The sequence below is a fragment of the Triturus cristatus genome, chromosome 1_1, assembly GCF_964204655.1.
Source record: "Triturus cristatus chromosome 1_1, aTriCri1.1, whole genome shotgun sequence".
NCBI lineage: Eukaryota > Metazoa > Chordata > Amphibia > Caudata > Salamandridae > Triturus > Triturus cristatus.
The window spans coordinates 1,272,304,329-1,272,322,966 of NC_140579.1; the positions used below are offsets into that span (position 1 = coordinate 1,272,304,329).

Here is an 18,638-nt window from a genome sequence, read left to right on the forward strand (position 1 = left end):
AGAGAGAAAGGGGGGCTTGCGCTACCTCACATACAGTATTATGCCTGGGCGTTTCAACTCTCACACTCCCGGATGCTATTAAAAATGCCTGTAAGCACAGAGGAAGGAGGCATGTTCTTGGCCATGTGAAGAGGGGCTTGGTTACAGGAAGAGGGCTTTATGTTTAAATTCGAAGATTAAAAATTCTTTAAGAAGGTCAAACTTGAGGTCCTCCAAGCATTAGCCAGAGTATGGGCTAGATTAAAACATTTGGTGGGCCATAACTATTTCTCAAACCTAGCGCCACTCTGGGATTCATCGGGCTCGCCAGAATGCCTTCAGGACAGATTGAAAGAAGCAGGGCTGAAAGTATGGGGAGATCTTGTTATTGAGGAAACACTTATCACATGGGAAAACCTGCCTGGCTGAAGAGAAACCACTTGTTCACCGTGCACAGGGCTTATCTATCTCCTCTTAAGTTATATAAATGGGTCTCAAGTAACCTGTAAGAAGTGTGGTTTGGTTGTGGACTTATGCATGTCTGAGGCTTCAGACTCCTTGGAAAACGGGAGAACTATAAACCTTTGGCCCGTGATCCAGTTAATGAACTACTGGATATTATTAAAACCATGATAGCTACAGCTAAGGAGAAGTGCATTACTGTTAAAGAAGCCGAATTCCTGGTAAATTCTAAACCCAGGACTCCGGCTTTCTATTTTTTACCAAAAATTCTTAAGGCCACACTACCTCCACCATTGTTTCAGGGGTACAGTCAGTGCTTGAACCCCTTTCACAAAATTTTCAGACTTTTTTTTCGGGAATCAGTGATGAAACAGACCTCATTTGTGCAGGACACTAGGGATATTCTTAATATACTGGAGACTGTGTTTTGATACACAACAGGAATTTTTAGTGACTATTGACATCGAGTCACTATATACTTGCATTCCCCAAGATGCCACGCTGGTGACAGCAGCACGGGCACTTGGGGAACAGGAGTGGTTTTACGATACACCAGTCTTTTGTGTTACAGTGCATTGAAATCGCACTCACTAGAAACTATTTCATCTATAAAAATGACTTGTTTTTACAAGTCTCAGGAACTTCGATGGGCGCAACCTTTGCGCCCAGCCTGGCCTGCATTTATGTGGACCAGTTTGAGGAGCATCATATTTTTCATCCGCTCAATCCCTTCCAGAGGAAAATCCGCCTCTGGAAGCGATATATTGACTATGTTCTGTGCATTTGGTCAGGTACAGAAGAAAATCTTATGGCCTTTCTAAATCGGTTGAACACTTTGGATGACAGCCTTAGATTTACCTGGACTTACAGTAAACAGAGTGCTACCTATTTGCATCTCGACATTACTGTCGAACAGGGCAAGCTTATGACGACAGTACATCAAAAAAGTAACCGACAGGAACTCCTTGTTGCATTTCAATTAGTTTCCTTGGGCCCTTGGGGATAATCTACCTATGGGACAGTTCCTCCGTTACCGGAGGAACTGTTCCTCTACAGGGGACTTTTTGCAGCAGTCTGAAGAACTCTGATAGGCTTGTTCAGAGACAGTACCAGAGGACACTGGTGAAAAATGCCAGAAAAAGAGCTTTGAACACCCCTCGTAGTGCTTTGTTGGAAAAGAACATCAGACCTAGGAGTTACTGTCTTCCTGTAGTCATGTCTTATGATCCATTGGCAAGCAAAATGCGTCCAGTGATGCGCAAACATTGGGCCTTACTCTCTACAGCAGATTTTAAGATGCCTCCTGCCTAGATTTGCCTTCAGGAGAGCATCTGGTCTGAAGGACAAACTAGTACATTCACGTTCCAAAACACACAAGAATTTCCACTCTACCTGCGGGTCATTATCCGTGTGGGTCATGCTCAGTATGTGCACTAACTGTTAAAACTAACCAAGTAACATTGACGGATGGCAAGGTGTGGCATCTTACACAATTTACCAACTGTAACACAGTAAATGTGATCTATCGCCTGACGTGTGGTTGTGGATTACACTATATTGGATTATCAACTAGGAAAGTGAAGATACGTATTCAGGAACATCTTAGTACCATTAGATCAGGAAAGTTGACTACTAAGTTAGTACAACATTTCATTAATGAAAGACATGAGGATAGATCATTGACATGGACAGTGTTGGAGAAAGTAAGAGGTGATGCCTCCAATATGGACAGATTACTAGCCAATAGGGAAGCCCGTTGGATTTTCTCAGAGAAAGCAGAACAAGTTGGGCTCAACGATTGCATTGAATGGAATAGACTTGGCCTCTGAGTTAATTAATACGGGCTCTTGAGAAGCTAGATACGTGGAGTGTCCCCTGTTTGTGTGTAGCAAGTGTGGTGTTATAATCAAAATAGACGGCTGGATAATCATCCCATGTGCTGTTTAAATATCGTTTTTGGGCATACTTGCCGTGCATGAGAACCCAACAGATTCGATGTTAGTAGCAGGAGTGATAAGCGGTTTTAATTAAAGAATGATTTGACAATGCGCTGTGATTAATGATCTGAAGGGCATTGCTCGCCTGGTTCTCTGCATCTTAATAGGTTTTAAGCACAACAAAATAAAGAACATTCTTGCATGTTAATACACTTGTTGAAATATAGAATGTTATAGTTACATTGATAGGATACACTAAGTATTAGAACTGAGTTGAGTTGCAAGTTTCGTGTCACTTGATTTTGGCCATAATACGCAACGATGGTCAATTCAGATTGCCGGGGTTGGGGAATTTACCCATTCCAAGATGGCGCCTACTGAACAGGGTCTGACACGTGATTTGAAGCGTAATACGTCCGTAATGGAAACTCGTTGCCGGCTGGTTTTAAATAGCGTGAACCGCGTGTAGTCTAAAGAGCGGAATGAGACACAGCTCCCCACGGAATAATTACGCAGTAGGACCGTGGCAGTTTGTGTATCAGGAAAGAATGTTAAGATTTGGTTAGAACTACGGAGGCTCGCTGCGAAGTGATGAGTTGGTATGGCTGTAGGTTAATAATTCAGGTATGAGTTGTGCTGTGAACCTTACCAATGGATTGAGAACTACAGTAAAAGATGCAGTGATACATGAATGATACTTTATGCCATGGCACATGGGGTGTTTTGGAGATGCTATGCGCCTTAATCTAACGCTTTGCGTTTTTAGAACACTTCAAGGAGGAGAAAGGCAGCGGGACACATTACACCATATAGGACAATACAAGGGTGGGAGTACATGACGGAATTAATAACACTCCCAAGATGTGTGATGGTGATACACATAAGGATGTGATCAATCATGTTCTTTATTTTACAGAACGTTAACACGAGTCTTTTAATGATACAGGACTACTCAGACTGGGTAGTGCCTGTGTGACACGGTTTGTAGCTGGTACGAGTGGCCTTGGCTTTTACCGGGTAATCGGATATTTTAAGTTGATTCACAGTTAAAGAAATAGAGCTTGAATACATTGCAGATTTCTCTGTTCTGGCTATCAATGCTCCTTTGTTAAGAACCTTCCCTTTTGTTTATACAGTCACTGGTTGTTCGCCTCAAGGGTCCAGATAAGGTGGACGAAGTCCTCGTGCCCTGAAGAAATTGCCACTAGAGATGGGCAATGAAACATGTCGGCCCAACTTTAATTGGTCTGCTAAATGCAGTATGTTTTTAATTTGAATATACCCACGAGCTGTGAATAAAGAATGGTTCCTGTGGGTCTATCTCAATTTTAATCAAACTAGGTTGAAGTGAGTGATGCTTTCACATATTTTCACCAAGTTCACTATCTTTCTGGACACCTTTCTGTTTACACTTTTGTTTTTTCTTTTACAAGGTAGCAACCTATGATGATAAACGTGGGCATAACTGGTGATATTTAACCAGCAAGCCCGCCTTGGTGTTGCGCACGTGAGGTGCTACCTTGTGTTTTGCACTTTTTTTTACTTTGACACAGGGTTGTGGTTTATACACCTATTATTTCATGGGGTATTTTGAAAATCTTGTTTGGGAACCCAGTGACTGTTGATTTTGGGTGTGGTTCTGGTTTTTAAATACACGGCTATTGTGAGTTGGGGCAATTCTCCCACATTTAATTAAGCGAGATTGGCGAAGAAGAAAGTGGTAACCCACATTCCTACTCTCAAAGTAAATCCAAAGAATTACCGTGTGGTCAGATTGGATCTTTTTGTACTATCATGATTTGAGTGGGGGGCGACCCAACCTGTTTCCTTTCCCCCTGGAGCTCCTTGTTGTTTGACATACATGAGTCCAAAGACTTCCCTGCTATTGCCTTATTCTGGAAAGAAGTACAGAATACGCTGGAAAACATCTTGAGATACCCAATTCAAATTGACTTAACCCTGATAATGTTTGGTCTTAACAGTCCAATCGCTGGTTCGGCCAGATCGCTCTTATTTTATGCTATGCTGCTGGCCAGGAGGCAAATATGTAAGCATTGGATGGATCCTGCCCCTCCCCTACACTCTGAATGGCTGGCATCACTATATGAGTCATGTAAGATGGACCTGTCCAGAGCTTGCAGTAGGAAATATCACATATTGGGACTTGCTGCTTCAGTGGAAGTGAGACAAGAATAAAAGGGAGTTATCCATATATTTACTCCTGCTGTACCTAGATTCAGCACTGGGACATTTCCTGCACACATGTAAGTAAATACGTTTTGGTTATTTGTGTTTTATTTTTTTTTTATTTAAAGAATATTTTTAGGTTTCAAAACTCTACACTTTAAAACTTTTTGGAGAAAAAGTGTCAATGTTATCCTGTGGAAGGGAAACAGGTTAACGGTTCACAGGTAAGTAACCGGCTGTGGGAGTTAAAGTTCTGGGGTCAGACTCAGGTCTCCCAGGGTCAGTGATGCACTGTTGTTGCACCCTCAGAGGCACTAGGGCGGCCGGGTGCAGTGTTGAGGCCCAATGTTATCCAATGGGGGATAGGGGGCCTCCGGTTGGTGGCTGCTGGCAAGCAGGCCACTGGATTGTGGGAGCAAAGCTCCTAGGGTTAAGGTCAGGGCAAAGGGGGAAACAAAGTAGCACAAAAGGTGCACCCTCGGCGGCACTGGGGGGGCCGGGTGCAGAGTGCTGTTTCGACATTGGGTGCCCTGTTGTTTTCTATGGAGAACTTCAAGTTTGAAAAAGCACTGCAGGCAGGGAGACAAAGGACTTCTGGGTGCGACACCACTTGGAGAGGTAAGCTGGGAAGTTGAGGGTTGGCTAGGCAGTCGGTTTGGGCACACAAGGCCGTGGGGCGTCGGGGGCAGGGCTGCCTTTTGGGGTCGGATCTTCTTACCATCTCCTGGTTGCGGTTAGGGGGGCCTTATGGATTTAGGCTGTAGGTGTCTGCTGGAGGCTTGAGGCAGGTTTGGTGTCGCCGGATCTCGGGTCAGGATCGCCGGGGTGACCTCCTCATGGTGTTTTTCCACTCGGGCGAGGTTCAGCGGGTGCAGAGTGGGCTGGATTCGTGGTCTCTGGCTGGCACCAGAAGCTGCAGTTTAAACACGTCCAGTGTTCACGGGAGAAACAGTCTGGGAAGTGAAGGCAGGCAGGTCCTCCGGGGTTTGTGAGGTTACTGGCTGCTGAACACGCCGGGATTTCGCAGGAGCAGGTTCGAGGGGAGACAGGCCTGTAGGGCTGGAGCCAAGTCAGTGGGCGTCGTCCTCTTGTTAGCTCTGCACGGCTTTGTCCTTTTCTTCTTGTAGGTAGGCTGGATCTGAGGAAGGAATGTTCAGGGTGCCCCCGAAATACTAAGTTAAGGGGCGTTGCAGGTAGGTAAAGGGCAGGGACCAATGGGTCCCTTCCCTGGGGTGGGTACACCACCTATTCTGCCACTCTCCAGTGGGAGGGGGGCAGGAGCCTGTCTCTGGTTGGCTGGGTCCCCCCATCCTCAAGATGGCGGGGACTCGAGGTTGTGCTTCACCTTGCCTCCCCCACCTGAGGGGTGGAGTTGACAGAGGTGGGCACACCTCTCTTCCTCACTTGTTTTTCCCGCTGGTCCTCCAGCACAAAGTGGTGGGTAGAACCAGTGGGGACCAGTTGCTGAATGCAGTAAATGGTCTGGAGATGCTCACAAAAGCGGCATGCCTTTTGAAGCTTCTCCTTCGTGAACCCTGCCCATCCTGGGGGAGGAGGCTTGGCACCTCGTCCCAGGATGTGCATTGTTTTAGGCCCCCCCCCCCCGAGAGCAGCAGCTCTCGACCCAGGAGGCCAGAAACATGTTGGGTGGTGGCAGCCTAGGCAGCCACTCAGTCAGGTCACTAGAAGTTGGCTGAGTTTCAGGGGGCATCTGTAAGATGCCCTCTGTTATGCATTTTACATTAAATCCCACACTGGCGTCAGTGTGGGTCTAATGTGCTGAGACGTTTGATACCAAACTTCTCAGTCTTCAGTGTAGCCCTTATGGTCTTGTGGAGTTCGTAATGACAAACTCCCAGCACCATATACTCTTAATGGCAGCACTGCACTTACAGTGCCCAGGAATAGACTTGGGCACTGGAGGGATACAGGGCTCATGCTCCTGTACCCTCACCACTGGCATAGGGCACCCAGCTAGAGGGGTGACTGATGTATGACAGGACAGTGGTTTGTGGGCATGGCACACAGGGATGTGTGCCATGTCGACTCTTCACTTTTGTTCTGCACCAAGGCACTCAGTCTGCAAAGGCAGTGTGTGTCGGGGTACAGGGCCTCTGACGGTGGCGAAATAAGTGCTGCAGCCTTTGGTCACAGTGCCCTGTGTACCTGTGGTATAATTTACCAGGGGCTGACATGTGGCCAGAGATGCCAATTGGGTTTAGGCTTCAATGCAGTTTTAAACCCCATCAATTGTGCAATCTTTGTCTTCTGCTAGACCACAAGAAAGAAGATTGTGAAGTCTTCGCAGACTTCAAGCCGAAGACTTTAAAGGCAAGAGGAAAACCAAGGCAAGCAAACTACACCATGCAGGGGCAAAAAGACTCAATCGCTGAGAGACCTGGGGAAAGGCTCAGATGCCAAATAAACACAAGGAGAAGTTAGCCCAGGTAACACCAAAAAACTCAGTGGGGGAAGAGTCGATCACAAAGGACTGTCTGCATCGACAATCTCAATGACCGAAGGCAACCTGAGGTCAAAAGAACACCTCTGGTCCCACAGCAAGGACACCCCAAGTGGGCGCACAGCCGGAAAGACAATGACATTGAAAAATGATCAAAATCGGGTTGTGTCGACGTTGAAAGATGAACAAAGTCGAGAGGTGCTGAAAATGGGGTTTAGCGATACACTGAAGAAAGAATTCTTGACGATGGAAAGGAAATAGACGCCGAAATAGAGTGAAAGAAGAGGTGCCTCGAGGCTGAAATGGTTGTGATATTACAAAAAAAGTAAGACTTCGATGCATCCCTTTGAGAATTTCAAATTCTACAAAAAATGTTGACGGAAAAGCAACAAATTGACTAGGGCATTGAAGAACTTGAACCTCCTATGACCCCAGAGCCACAGGAAGAGGAGGAAGAACAAGTATTCTTCGAGAAACATGATCCCAAGTCCATGGGTATGTTTCAGAAAACAGAGTGACCTGAGTATATGGACGCACAGCGGCAGGACGTTGAGACTGGTTTCCCCTAGGAGGGCCATCACCTCAGGACGGCATTGCAAAGTATGGACAATTGATAAAATGCCTTCCAAATGTAAGCTAGTATGTAAGTTAGAGATGAGAACGTTATCACAAAAGGCTGTTTTTTACCTACTTATTTTCAATATTTCTTTATTTCAACAGGTTTTATAGGAAAACCTTGGGGAACCTACACATATGACCCCTTGCTGAATTCGGAATTCTGGGGCTTTTAACGATGGTGATCAGTCGGACGATCGACTGCCATCGCAAGGAGTCAGAGGTCCCACCCACCGTATTACAATAGGACCGCCAGAATGACGTTTGGAATGTGCTCAATGGCTCTGTGGCTTGTGTGCGGCTGTGGAAAAGGGCCGCAACAAAAAACGCAGTTTTATTCAGCACTTTGTGCATCAGAGACTCCCTGTGCAATTCACGCGATGCTCTTATGCTGCATGAGAGCAGTGCATGGATTTTCCTCAGCTGCCTTGTTTAACGCTCTCAGCACACAGTCTGTGCTGTTTCTCCAATACAGCTTGGTTGGAGAAAGCCAACTGCGCCAGTCTGTGTGGCTGACCTAAGACAGCCAGGCAAACAAATGCATAGCTAGCAGTGCACAGCACTCCGCCCCATCTGTCAAGGCCCCGCCCCGCCCTACACACGCTGGGTCAGCCAGCTGTTGAAAAACAATAATAAAATATTGTTTTATTTTTCAACTGCTGCCTCTGAGCCAGGGGGGCAACGCTCCTCTGCCATTGCAGAGGACCTGCTACTGGGTAAAGATCCGGCAGTTAAGGGGTTGTGAATGATTCTACTAGCTTTTCTGTTGTAGGGCTTACGTGATGATTAGTAGACTGACATTGATCGATATAGTTTTAATGTCCCTGTTAGTTAACTGTTATCCCTCAGAAGATCAAAGCACATGGTGTTGCATTAGTGCTTTGATATCTTCCGAGGACATTATTGTCATGTGACTAATCTGTTCCTGCATGTGGTTTTACTTACAGAGCAGTCTTAATGTAATTGCCTTCCATTAACTTTCAACAATTTCCTTACAACCAATAAATTGACTAACATTCGATTGTACATAGCAAAAAAAAATCCAGCCACAATCTTAAATTCCAGAAACGCACATCTGTTCTTTGTAAACACCCCTCCATAATTTCTCCCTTGATTTCTTTGCATGTACTTATGATGATCTATCTCCTCTCCTTTATGCAGGGTGAGTTCTGCAGCGACAAACCCAAATCTGGGGCAAAGTATGGGCTTCCAGAGTCACTGGCGATCATTTCGGAGATGGGAGAGGTCACCGAGGGAATTATAGACACAAAGGTACAGTGAAGGGAGGATGCTCGGTTTGTGTAATCAGATGAGATTGAACATGTATTGTACTGTGGTTGCTGATTGGACTTGGATTTCAATTAATTGGTCAAAGTTCCCTCTGATTCACGTCACATCTTTTACAGGTATTTCTGGGGGCTTGCAGCTCAGTGGTTTTATGCATCATTAGTGAATCTACTTAATACTTTGTTAGTCAGGTCTGATCTTGAAAATGAATGGGCTATTAGTCCTGTTCACAGTGGACTGGGTCTTAATTGACAGTACTTGGCACCTCTGTTTGCAGCTTCTTCCCTTGCTCTGATGCTTTTCTTTTCTGGGCAGACTTAAGTCGTCAGTGCTCACAATCTGTTTTGCATCTTGGACGAGCAAGTTCACAATGAGAATTAACACAACAGATTAAAGCATTGAGTGAACGCTATAATGCAGACCTGATTACTTAGTATTTTATATTTAATGTTTGCAAACTCAATTGCTTATAAATCGGGTTACAGTAAATCAGTCAACCAATTTGTTTGGCAACCATATGCCAATGTATGATGAACCTGTGGTTGATTCTGTGAGAAGTTGGCCTGATGTATGATGTCACTAGTTCTAGTGTACACCTTATATCAGTCCAAATACCCTTATGGTGATTGGTTGTAAAGTCAACCTTGTAGACCAGCTATCCTAGTGGTAGCATGGACAAGAGCAGTCTTAGGCTAAACTCTGAATGGCATGTGAAGCCAGCTGTGATACCATATATAATCCCTTGAATACCAAATGAAAGGACACCACAACAGATATATATATAAAATAAAGTGTATTTATTCTAGTCAAACCCTCAGCACTCTTTATGAGATTAGAGGTAAGTACAACACAGTCTTATTTAAGCATACATTAAGTCACACAGGTAAGTAATACAGTTAGGCCCTAGGGGCCACGCAAACCATATACTAAGTAAGTGGTATAAGGACCACTGTCACGGAAATAGAATAGGCCTAGGCCTAGGGAATCGCTGGGGCTACACTACACTAGCGTTAGTTAGGAAGTGGGAGGCCCACGGGATTCGTGTGCAGAGTGGAAACACTCACGCGTAATGCGTAAAAGTCACTAGCAATAGTACAGTTTAGAAAACAATAGATTTAGGACACTTCCAGAGTAGCTAGGAAGTTGAGACTGGAAAACTAGACACTAGGATAGTCACTATCCTGATGAGCACCGGAGTACCCAAGTTACCTAGCCCACAGGCTGCGGGTGCATAGGGGTGAAGATGCGTCGGTTTTCGTCGTCGACTCCTATGGATGCCTGAAGAGAGATGCTGACAGGCAGTCAGTGAAGAGTGTCCGGTGGATCCCAAGGCTGGGATCAAGAAGAGAGGAGACCTGCAAGCAGAAGGGACAGAGTCAAGGTCACTAGCCAGTGACCACGTGGAACCAGGAAGGAACCAGGCGATGTCGTGAAGATTTGCAGGTGAAGGTGAAGCTTGTCGCTGCAGCCAGGAGGACCAGGAAGCGTCGAGGACGACCAGGACCAGGAGGCGAGCTGTCCCACGAAGGCTCTTGCTGTCGGCGGCGTCGAAGTTGGACTAGGACTCACGAAGCCTTGGCAAGCGGAACCCACGAAGAGCGGAGGACTTGCTTCTGGTGCAGACCAGGAAGGTCTGGGGTGCTTCTTCTTTGCAGAGAAGCGGGAGCCAGTCTGGAGGAGCCAAACCAGCGCAGAAGATTTCAGGGTGCGTCGTCACAAAGGCCACTAGCCAGCGGGCAAGCAACCGGACAGACGCGGCAAGCAGGAAAATGCAGAAGGGCCCCACGCAGGACTCGTGGAGTGTGGGGGGCTGATCTTCGGTGCAGATGGTGCTTGGGGTTGGGGCTTCTCAATCCCCGGTGCACAACTTCGAGGGTGCCTCAGAAGCTGCGCTTTAAGTTACTAGCCACTTTTCCCAGGTAGCCGGTCCCACGTCGCTCGTCTCCTCCACGGATCTCAGCTTTGCTGTGGATGTGGATCAGGGTCGGAGAAGTCTGGAAGTCAAGGCTCTGGTCGGGCTCTGCGGTCGGTTCCTCGTAGAACGTGGGCAAAGCAAAGGGTAGTCTCTTGATGGTGCCTGTTTGCACAGGGTAGCCACTACTTGGCCACAAGGGAGATTCTTCAGTCTTCTTCTTTCGTCGAATGTCGAAGGTCCAGAGTTTCTGTTCAAGTTGCAGGTTCAGGATAATCTAAAGTCTTGAGGCCCAACTCCCACTCTTATACTAATCTGGGGGGCTGGGATACCTGCTAGGTCACGCCTTATGGGTGGGACCTGGGAGGGGGGTGGTTACACCCACTTCCCTTTGTCCAGTTTCGCGCCAGAGCTGGGGCTGGAGTGCCCCAGCGCCGGTTTGAACTGGACTATGCAAGGAACACCTTGTGTGCCCCAGGCATGTCTCATTCCTTTCAGCCCACCCTGCCCCAATACACTAAAGGCTGTCTGGGGAGGTGCTAGCACCTCCCCAAGCAGGAAACCTATTGTCCAGGCCTCCCTGGCTGGGATCACTCCCAGCTGCAGGAGGTCAGACTTGTGTCGTGGCAGCAGCATCCATTTTGTGATGCTGAGGCTTTGGTCAGAGGCTAACAGTTGAAGTATGATTTTAACATGTCTTTCCCTCTAGAAGGGGGGAATAATATCCTCATGTCCAGAAATGGCATGGGGGTATTATTCCACAGTGTTAGACACCTTACACGACATGTTTCGATAAAGCCAAACCATAGTTACCATAACCGTCTAAGATTATAAGGCACTTTAAGAGTATATGGTACCCAGACTGTCACCATGGGTACGTACCGTTCCAGGGAAGTAGAAATTACGAAAGGGGTGCCACAGGGCTCTTGTCTGAGCCCTACACTTTTTAACATCTATGTGGCACCCCTGGCAAGAGTGATGCGCGAATTTGGTTTTATTCCAGTGTCTTATGCTGACGACACACAGCTCCTCTTCCCTTTCAAAACCCTCACAACGGAAATTAAGAACTCTTTCTTGGCAGGCATGAAGGCTGTAGGGCAATGGATGTCATCTAATTACCTACAATGCAATGTCAGCAAAACAGAGATTATGTTGTTTGGAGGGGCCAAGATACTGTGGTCCCCCGATTGGTGGCCCCCCGATCTGGGTATGGTTCCTGAACCGAAGCAGGTTGTTAAAAATCTGGGGATACGCCTTGACCAGGATTTAGTGTTAAGGCAGCATACCAATTATATTACAGGTGTATGCTTCCACACTATTGGCCTGTTGCGTAAGATTCTTCCTTTGTTGCCGGATTCCTCCAGAAGGACCCTGGTGCAGGCTCTTGTTCTAAGCCGGCTGGATTACTGTAATGGCCTGCTCCTCTCAGCAAATGAGGGAGTGTTGGCCAAGTTACAGGTGATCCAGAATACAGCAGCTCGACTGGTTCTGAATGCCCCTCCGAGAACAGCTTCTAAACCTCTTTTAGAAAAACTGCATTGGCTGTCAATCCGACAACGGACTAAGTTTAAAATCTGTTGCCTGATCCACAAAAGTATAAATGGCAAAGGTCCCCTGTACTTGGAAAACAAATTCATTCCCTATATTCCTACCAGATCCTTGAGATCCAGCAATGGTTTTCTGCTGGTAGTGCCCCGTGCCAAAAAAGCTAGACATGGGGGTAAAGCATTGTCAGTCGTGGGACCTACACTGTGGAACAGTCTACCTCAAATTTTAAGAATTTGTCCCGAACACCTGCAATTCAGGAAACCGCTTAAAACTTTGTTGTTTAAAAGTGACATCTAAGACGGCTCTCCCTGTCTGTTAATGATCAGCTGAAACCCGTTCCAGAGCGCAGAGATACTCCATTGGAGTCGATTCTAGCGCTATATAAACCCGCAAATAAATAAATAAATAAATATGGTAGGCTATATCATAGAACAGCTATAAGTACTTGGTTCCGAAAGCTGCAGACAGGCTCAGCTCATGCTAGAGCACCATCTCACATGTTACCAAGCACTCTGCCTCCAGGATTGTCAAGGCCTGCCATAGGAGTGACTGATATGTACACATGTGTCTATATGTAAGTTAGGTATAGGAATACTACGCCTAAGCAAGGGGTGATTACACGACCTTGCCCCAGCTGAGTGATCAGCCAGTTGTGTCAAAATGGAAGGCCAGGCCAGGGGTGGCATAATACATGCTGCAGCCCCTGGTAGGCCTAGGGTACACCTATGCCCTGGGTACCTAGGGTACACTGTACAGGGGCCAATAAGGTGATCCTATCCAAATGGGTTATGCACCTAAAGTACATAGTATTAATTTAGAGAGAGAACAGCAGGGCTGTGGGTCTGATTAGCAGGCCCACAGCCACATCTAAGTCGAAAACCAGTAAAGCAAAAGCAAAAAGTGGGGGTGAACATAGAAAGCAGACCCTACTCTCCTACAGATTCTTATTACGAAACTCTTCTAACTTTATTAAATAACCAGATTCCTAAAGATCTGGCACTGTAGATTGCATGTGTGGTGCATGTTGTTTGTAGACTAATGCACGCCAGCCAGTGCACGGATGGGTGGATTGGGTGTCCGTACAGGAACTTGTGTAATTTTTACATAGCATTGTTCACTTTTAGGTTACTTGAGAGCATTTAATTTAGCAGAGGAGGGCTTAGCAGCAAGTTGTATCTGGTTGGTGACGGGGAAGGATTAAGAGGGTTGTGACAGGATCGGGCGGAAGTGTACACATTTGGTGTTTTGCCAGTTGAATTTACTCCACTTTTTTTATTTCATCATCGGAGTTTTGGAAAGCATTAATGCGATAGCCAATTTAGAAAGAATTGTGTACAGCTAGTGTGTATTCTGAAGATAGTGCTGGTTTCCAGAGTGTCTGTGACGCTGTTCATTCCCCCTTTCCTCTTTCTTTTTCAGATGGCACATTTCCTCACACACTATGCTGACAAAATTGAGTCCATCCATTTTTCGGACCAGTTCTCCGGTGCAAAAGTAATGCAAGAGTATGTACATAAAATTTGTCATTTAATTGTATTATAAATTGTCTGCTGCTTACTGCAGGCTCGAAAGTCCCCATAGAGCAAGTATCTTCAAACTGGGCGGCCTTTCTGGGGGGCCTAAATTGATTTCAAGGGAGGTGCGAGATTCTGGCCAGAGAAGCTTTCTAGGGAACAGTGACAAGCATAATTCTTAACACAGTGCTCGTTTTAGGAAAAGAAGACTGTCAGTGAGGCACTCTGTAATGGGCCATCAAGTAGTGTCTTTTTTAAGGTATGAATTTGCAGCGCAGTGGTCGCCAGACAATTACGTGAGCATCACTAGACATGGGCTTTAGCTCTGGCCGCATTTGGGTGCTAGGAGTAAACGTTTTGATTTGTGGCAGAACTCAACTTCTGCCCAAATAAAATTGCTTGCCTCCACGCTTCTGTGATCATTTTTTTTTATTTATTCATCCAGCTGCCTAAGATTGAAGTTTAAGGTGCACACGTGTCATTGGAATGCTAGTAAAATGTCTTAAATCACTAGGTAACTTATGTTTTTCTCTGGCAGCAACACCGATTTAGAGGTGGGCAGTCATTAACCTACATGGCTTTTAGGTCTGGCTTGACAATGCAACTATCACTTGACCTTTTAACTTACACCAATACTATACTACAGTTCTTGGCTTACACACAAATATATATATATATATTCCCATTCTAGTTATTTGTAATGCTTCACATTACCATTCAACATTCCTTTAAACCCCGGCCTGTTGGCATTGCCAATGTTTGTTACTCATATCCTGTCTAGAAGTAGGTGTTAGAATGATTTGTGTGGGTGTAGGAAGGAGAGGGTTTATATAACCCTCAAAACCCCTCTCACCCCGCTGCCTTTTTTAAATAAAGGATCACACTTGGATACTTTTACAATTTAGGGTGTCCCACTGCCGCTAGCATGTTGGCAATCATATATTTGATTGCTTTTTTAAATGGGGTAACTGAACGTAATTTCAAAATAAGTTCAAAGCTGTCTATTTTATAGAATAATTGAGAAAATAGGTATGACGTTCCTGGGAGCCTATTTATTTACCTCTGCATGTATTTATTTTGACACTAGAGGGGGCTTGATATTAACACGTTTGAAGATTATGGCCCTAGCACCTCCTTGTGTAACTACTTGCTTCTCTGTCAGCTTGCTTCTTTGTGGTAGATGTAATTTTAGGGTAGGGTCCAAGATCAGGGCAATGCCACCATGTTAACAGTCTTTACTTTCTAACAGAGTATGTGCAACTTTGGTAAGTCGGTTTACCTCCCTTTGATGGGGAGACAATAGTAGTAGTTCTAAATCTACCATTGATTAGTGAGAAACTGCTGGGTTACAGGTGTGTGAAAAATATGCAACTAAAGGTTATCTATTTTTTCCATTGTCCTTGGACTGCTATGTTGCGCTAGCTTCCAAATAAAGTCAATTTGGCTCAAACTTTCCCAACTGCATGACTTGGAACTCTTAGATTGTACTTTTGGCTAATGAAGTTTCACTCTGGTTTCATGTTTTCAAAACACATGCATACGAAGAAATGTAAATCAAGGTTTATCTTGGTAGATGTATATATCGCTACTTCTGCAGAAAGCACTCTTTTAACCACTAGCAATGTTTAAGTTAACAAAGCAACAAGATGAGCCGATTGTATGATACAACCATGCATGCCTTAACGCGGTCTGAACTACGACCCCGTCTTTACCACGAATTACTTTAAAACAAATTTCATTGTAAAGGCATATTTGCTAAACGGATATGTGTGGTAAATTGCATATTCCATCCCACCTGCCCTGCGCCTTAACACCCGATAACCCAGCCCTGTAATCCACCCGCCTCAGCCCTTAAAACTACCCTGACCCCTCACCCTAACACTTGGTCCCTGTCACACAAAATTTCCCCGACCCCACCCAGAGCCCTAAAATCGACCCAGTCCTGCCCTTAAAACCACCCCTCCCCTACTAAAACCTTGCCCTCTGCTAAAAACTACCCTGACCCCTCCTCCCTGAACCCTAAAACTGACCCCCTGCCCTACCCTTAAAACTACTCCTTACCCTCCCCGTTCCCCCCCCCCCCGCCCTGAGGCCTAAAACTCTACCCTAACCCTTAAAACTACCACGACCCCCACTTGCGCTCTAAAACCCTGCCCCAACAAAACTAGCATTTGCATTGCAATAGGTCTCGCATTTGTGAGAGTTTAAGCTATTTGCATTGTAAATGATAATGTCTTTTATTTATGTTTTATAAACCAAAACATAAATAAAAGGCATTGTAATTTACAATGCCAATAGCTCAACCTCGCGAGAGTGCGAGACCTATTGCATTGCAAATGCTTGTTTAAATAACTGCCCTGCTGGACCACTGACCCTCAATGAACGGAGCCGAAAAGGAAAGGCATAGAGCTCGAGAAACACTGGGCCTATGTTTGCGAGAGCACTTAACATACATAGCACCCCATTTTGTGGCCCGCGTTCAATGGACCAGGCCCACATGATTGCAGGCCCCCATGCCAAAGCGGTGAGGGCACTTCCCCAACCAAGTGGTGTGTGCCCTGTGTACCCATGAGAGGATGAACCAAAACTGCTCCTGCGAGTGGTGCATGCACACCGTATACCCGAGTCTACAAAAAAGGCCCCCACAGGAGCAGTGAGTGCACCCAAAGGTATAAACATATAGGCCTCAACTTCCCATGTGCAAGACCTATACACTGCATACTTGTATAATAGCTAGCCTCAGCTACCTTGGGAGAAGTGTGTGTAACCTGCTTCTAACTAGAAGGACCTGTCCTCATCCCCAAGGATTAGTGTGTACACACCCTGCACCCAGTGGATATGTCCCCCCAATTCCTACAAGAGTTGTGTACTGTTTGAACGAGGAGCGGGCCTAGTTTCAACTACCAGTAGTGCCTGCATACAGCAGTTTTATTAGCAGCATACAAGAGTCTGATTCTCTAACTAATCTCATTTCCTGTAGAGGAAAGATCTGTTCTGGGACTGGGAACATGCTTAGGTTGCACCAGGGTTTCACAGCGAGCCCAGGTGACCTTGAAGAGCTTCCGTACCAATCCCCCACTTCAGAAACGCATTGGAACTTATTGCATTGAAGCCACTCAATTCCCACCTCACCCTAACACGCACATTCTACTCTGCCTCTAGATCTGAGGTGCTGGCGGGCCCCTCCTGAAGAGGGAAGACATGGCATCGATAAATCTGACATCACAGTAGCTGCGCTCTGAGAGGATAATGTACTGCAGTACCCTGTGCAATCTGAACGGTTCCCATCCAGCCAAGTAGATCCTCTTGGCCTCCTTTCCCTGAAACACGAAATCCCGCGGAAAGGCCACGCTTGAAAAGGTTTTTTAACAGTTGACCTAGGCCAACACTGCTGGAGCTTAAAACCTCGCCTTCGAGGGGCAGAGACTCCGTGATCTAGGAGATGCCCTCTGGCATTGTGGGACAGGGAGGGACTACCGCAGGGTTCACTAACTGGCAAGAAAGAGCTAATTATGCAGCATAACGGGGCACGTTTTGTGATAGTATTACATCATTATACTGTCATATTTGTTACACTTGTCAGCACTGCATAGGCAAAGGTTTCACCTCATTAGTACCGGCTTAACACCCAAATTAAGCAAGAAGGTACTGAACGGGGACCTTTGTGAAGGGCCTTCCACTGTCACTATCCCACCACGTTTGTAGAAACTCTGATCCGTTTGAGCTAAACACGTTTCTTTTTAGTTAAGTCTGCAAGTTATATACCAGATGATGGATTAAGTGGTAAATGCAGCAAATTAACTGCAGCTACGCAGCCACGAAGTTGTGTATTCTCCGTGGTCTTGGCCTAGGGCACAGACAACATCAGAGCCCTCCATTAATGCACCGACCATGTCGGTATAGCACAGGCGCCAACACTGCACTGCCTTACTACACAGAGTGCATGGCACAGGCATCTTCAGAGCACCAATTACTGTAGAAAAGTCACTGATAGTGCGAGCAGTGCTAACTGCACCCGCAGTTTGTGGCATGGATACCTCCAGTGCACTTCATTACTGCCTAGACGGTGTAGGGCACAGACCACTGCAGTGCATAGCACAACTCACAGGTGCCTTCAGTGTTCTGCATTACTGCACAGAAAAGCTCAGGGCGTAGATACCGTAAGTGCACTGCACCCCAGCACAGGCAGCTTAATGCACAGGCAACGTCCATGTACTGCATTACTGCAGCACCGGCAGTGAACCGCAACACAGCACATGGAGTGTATGACCCAGATACTTCCGTGCACTTTTTTACTGCACAGCCAACTTTGGTGCACAATTTCACAATTTCCCTGGCTGGAAGGTTTTGCTCCTATTCTTGGCTGTGATAGTCTGCTCCCGTGTGTTTGGTCGTCCAGGTCGGGGTGTGGTGAGCATGGCTTGATCGGAGTGTTGCGCATGTAGGTTGCATAAGTGGACCCATGGGTGTAGGGACTGGGGGACTTTAAAAAAAAACAACATATTTTTATTAGTTTTCTCTTTAATACAACTGATTTGATTTCATTGATATACATTATTTGGATCGCCATTTATATGCCATGTATTGGAACTCTGTGTAAACTAAACAATTGTTCTTTGGCCAATGATGTGTACTTGGTATTATTTAACAGTTCTTACACATATATTTCCACTGGTTGTAATGTTCATAAAGTTTCCGTCCTGTACACAACTCAGTATCGGTGTTTTATCGTGCCT

At 45.9% G+C, this 18,638-nt stretch overlaps 1 protein-coding gene across 3 annotated transcripts in view; it reads left to right on the forward strand.

Annotated features, from left to right (window-relative positions):
• The window catches only part of LOC146871944 (PAT complex subunit CCDC47), a 636,305-nt gene that overhangs the window by 236,060 nt on the left and 381,607 nt on the right, over positions 1 to 18,638 (forward strand). For all 3 annotated transcript variants that reach the window (XM_085652333.1, XM_085652350.1, XM_085652340.1), the window contains exons 8-9: positions 8,803 to 8,913; positions 13,808 to 13,893. In XM_085652333.1, coding sequence (XP_085508459.1) covers positions 8,803 to 8,913; positions 13,808 to 13,893 — 197 coding nt within the window. The remainder of the gene's footprint in view (positions 1 to 8,802; positions 8,914 to 13,807; positions 13,894 to 18,638) is intronic.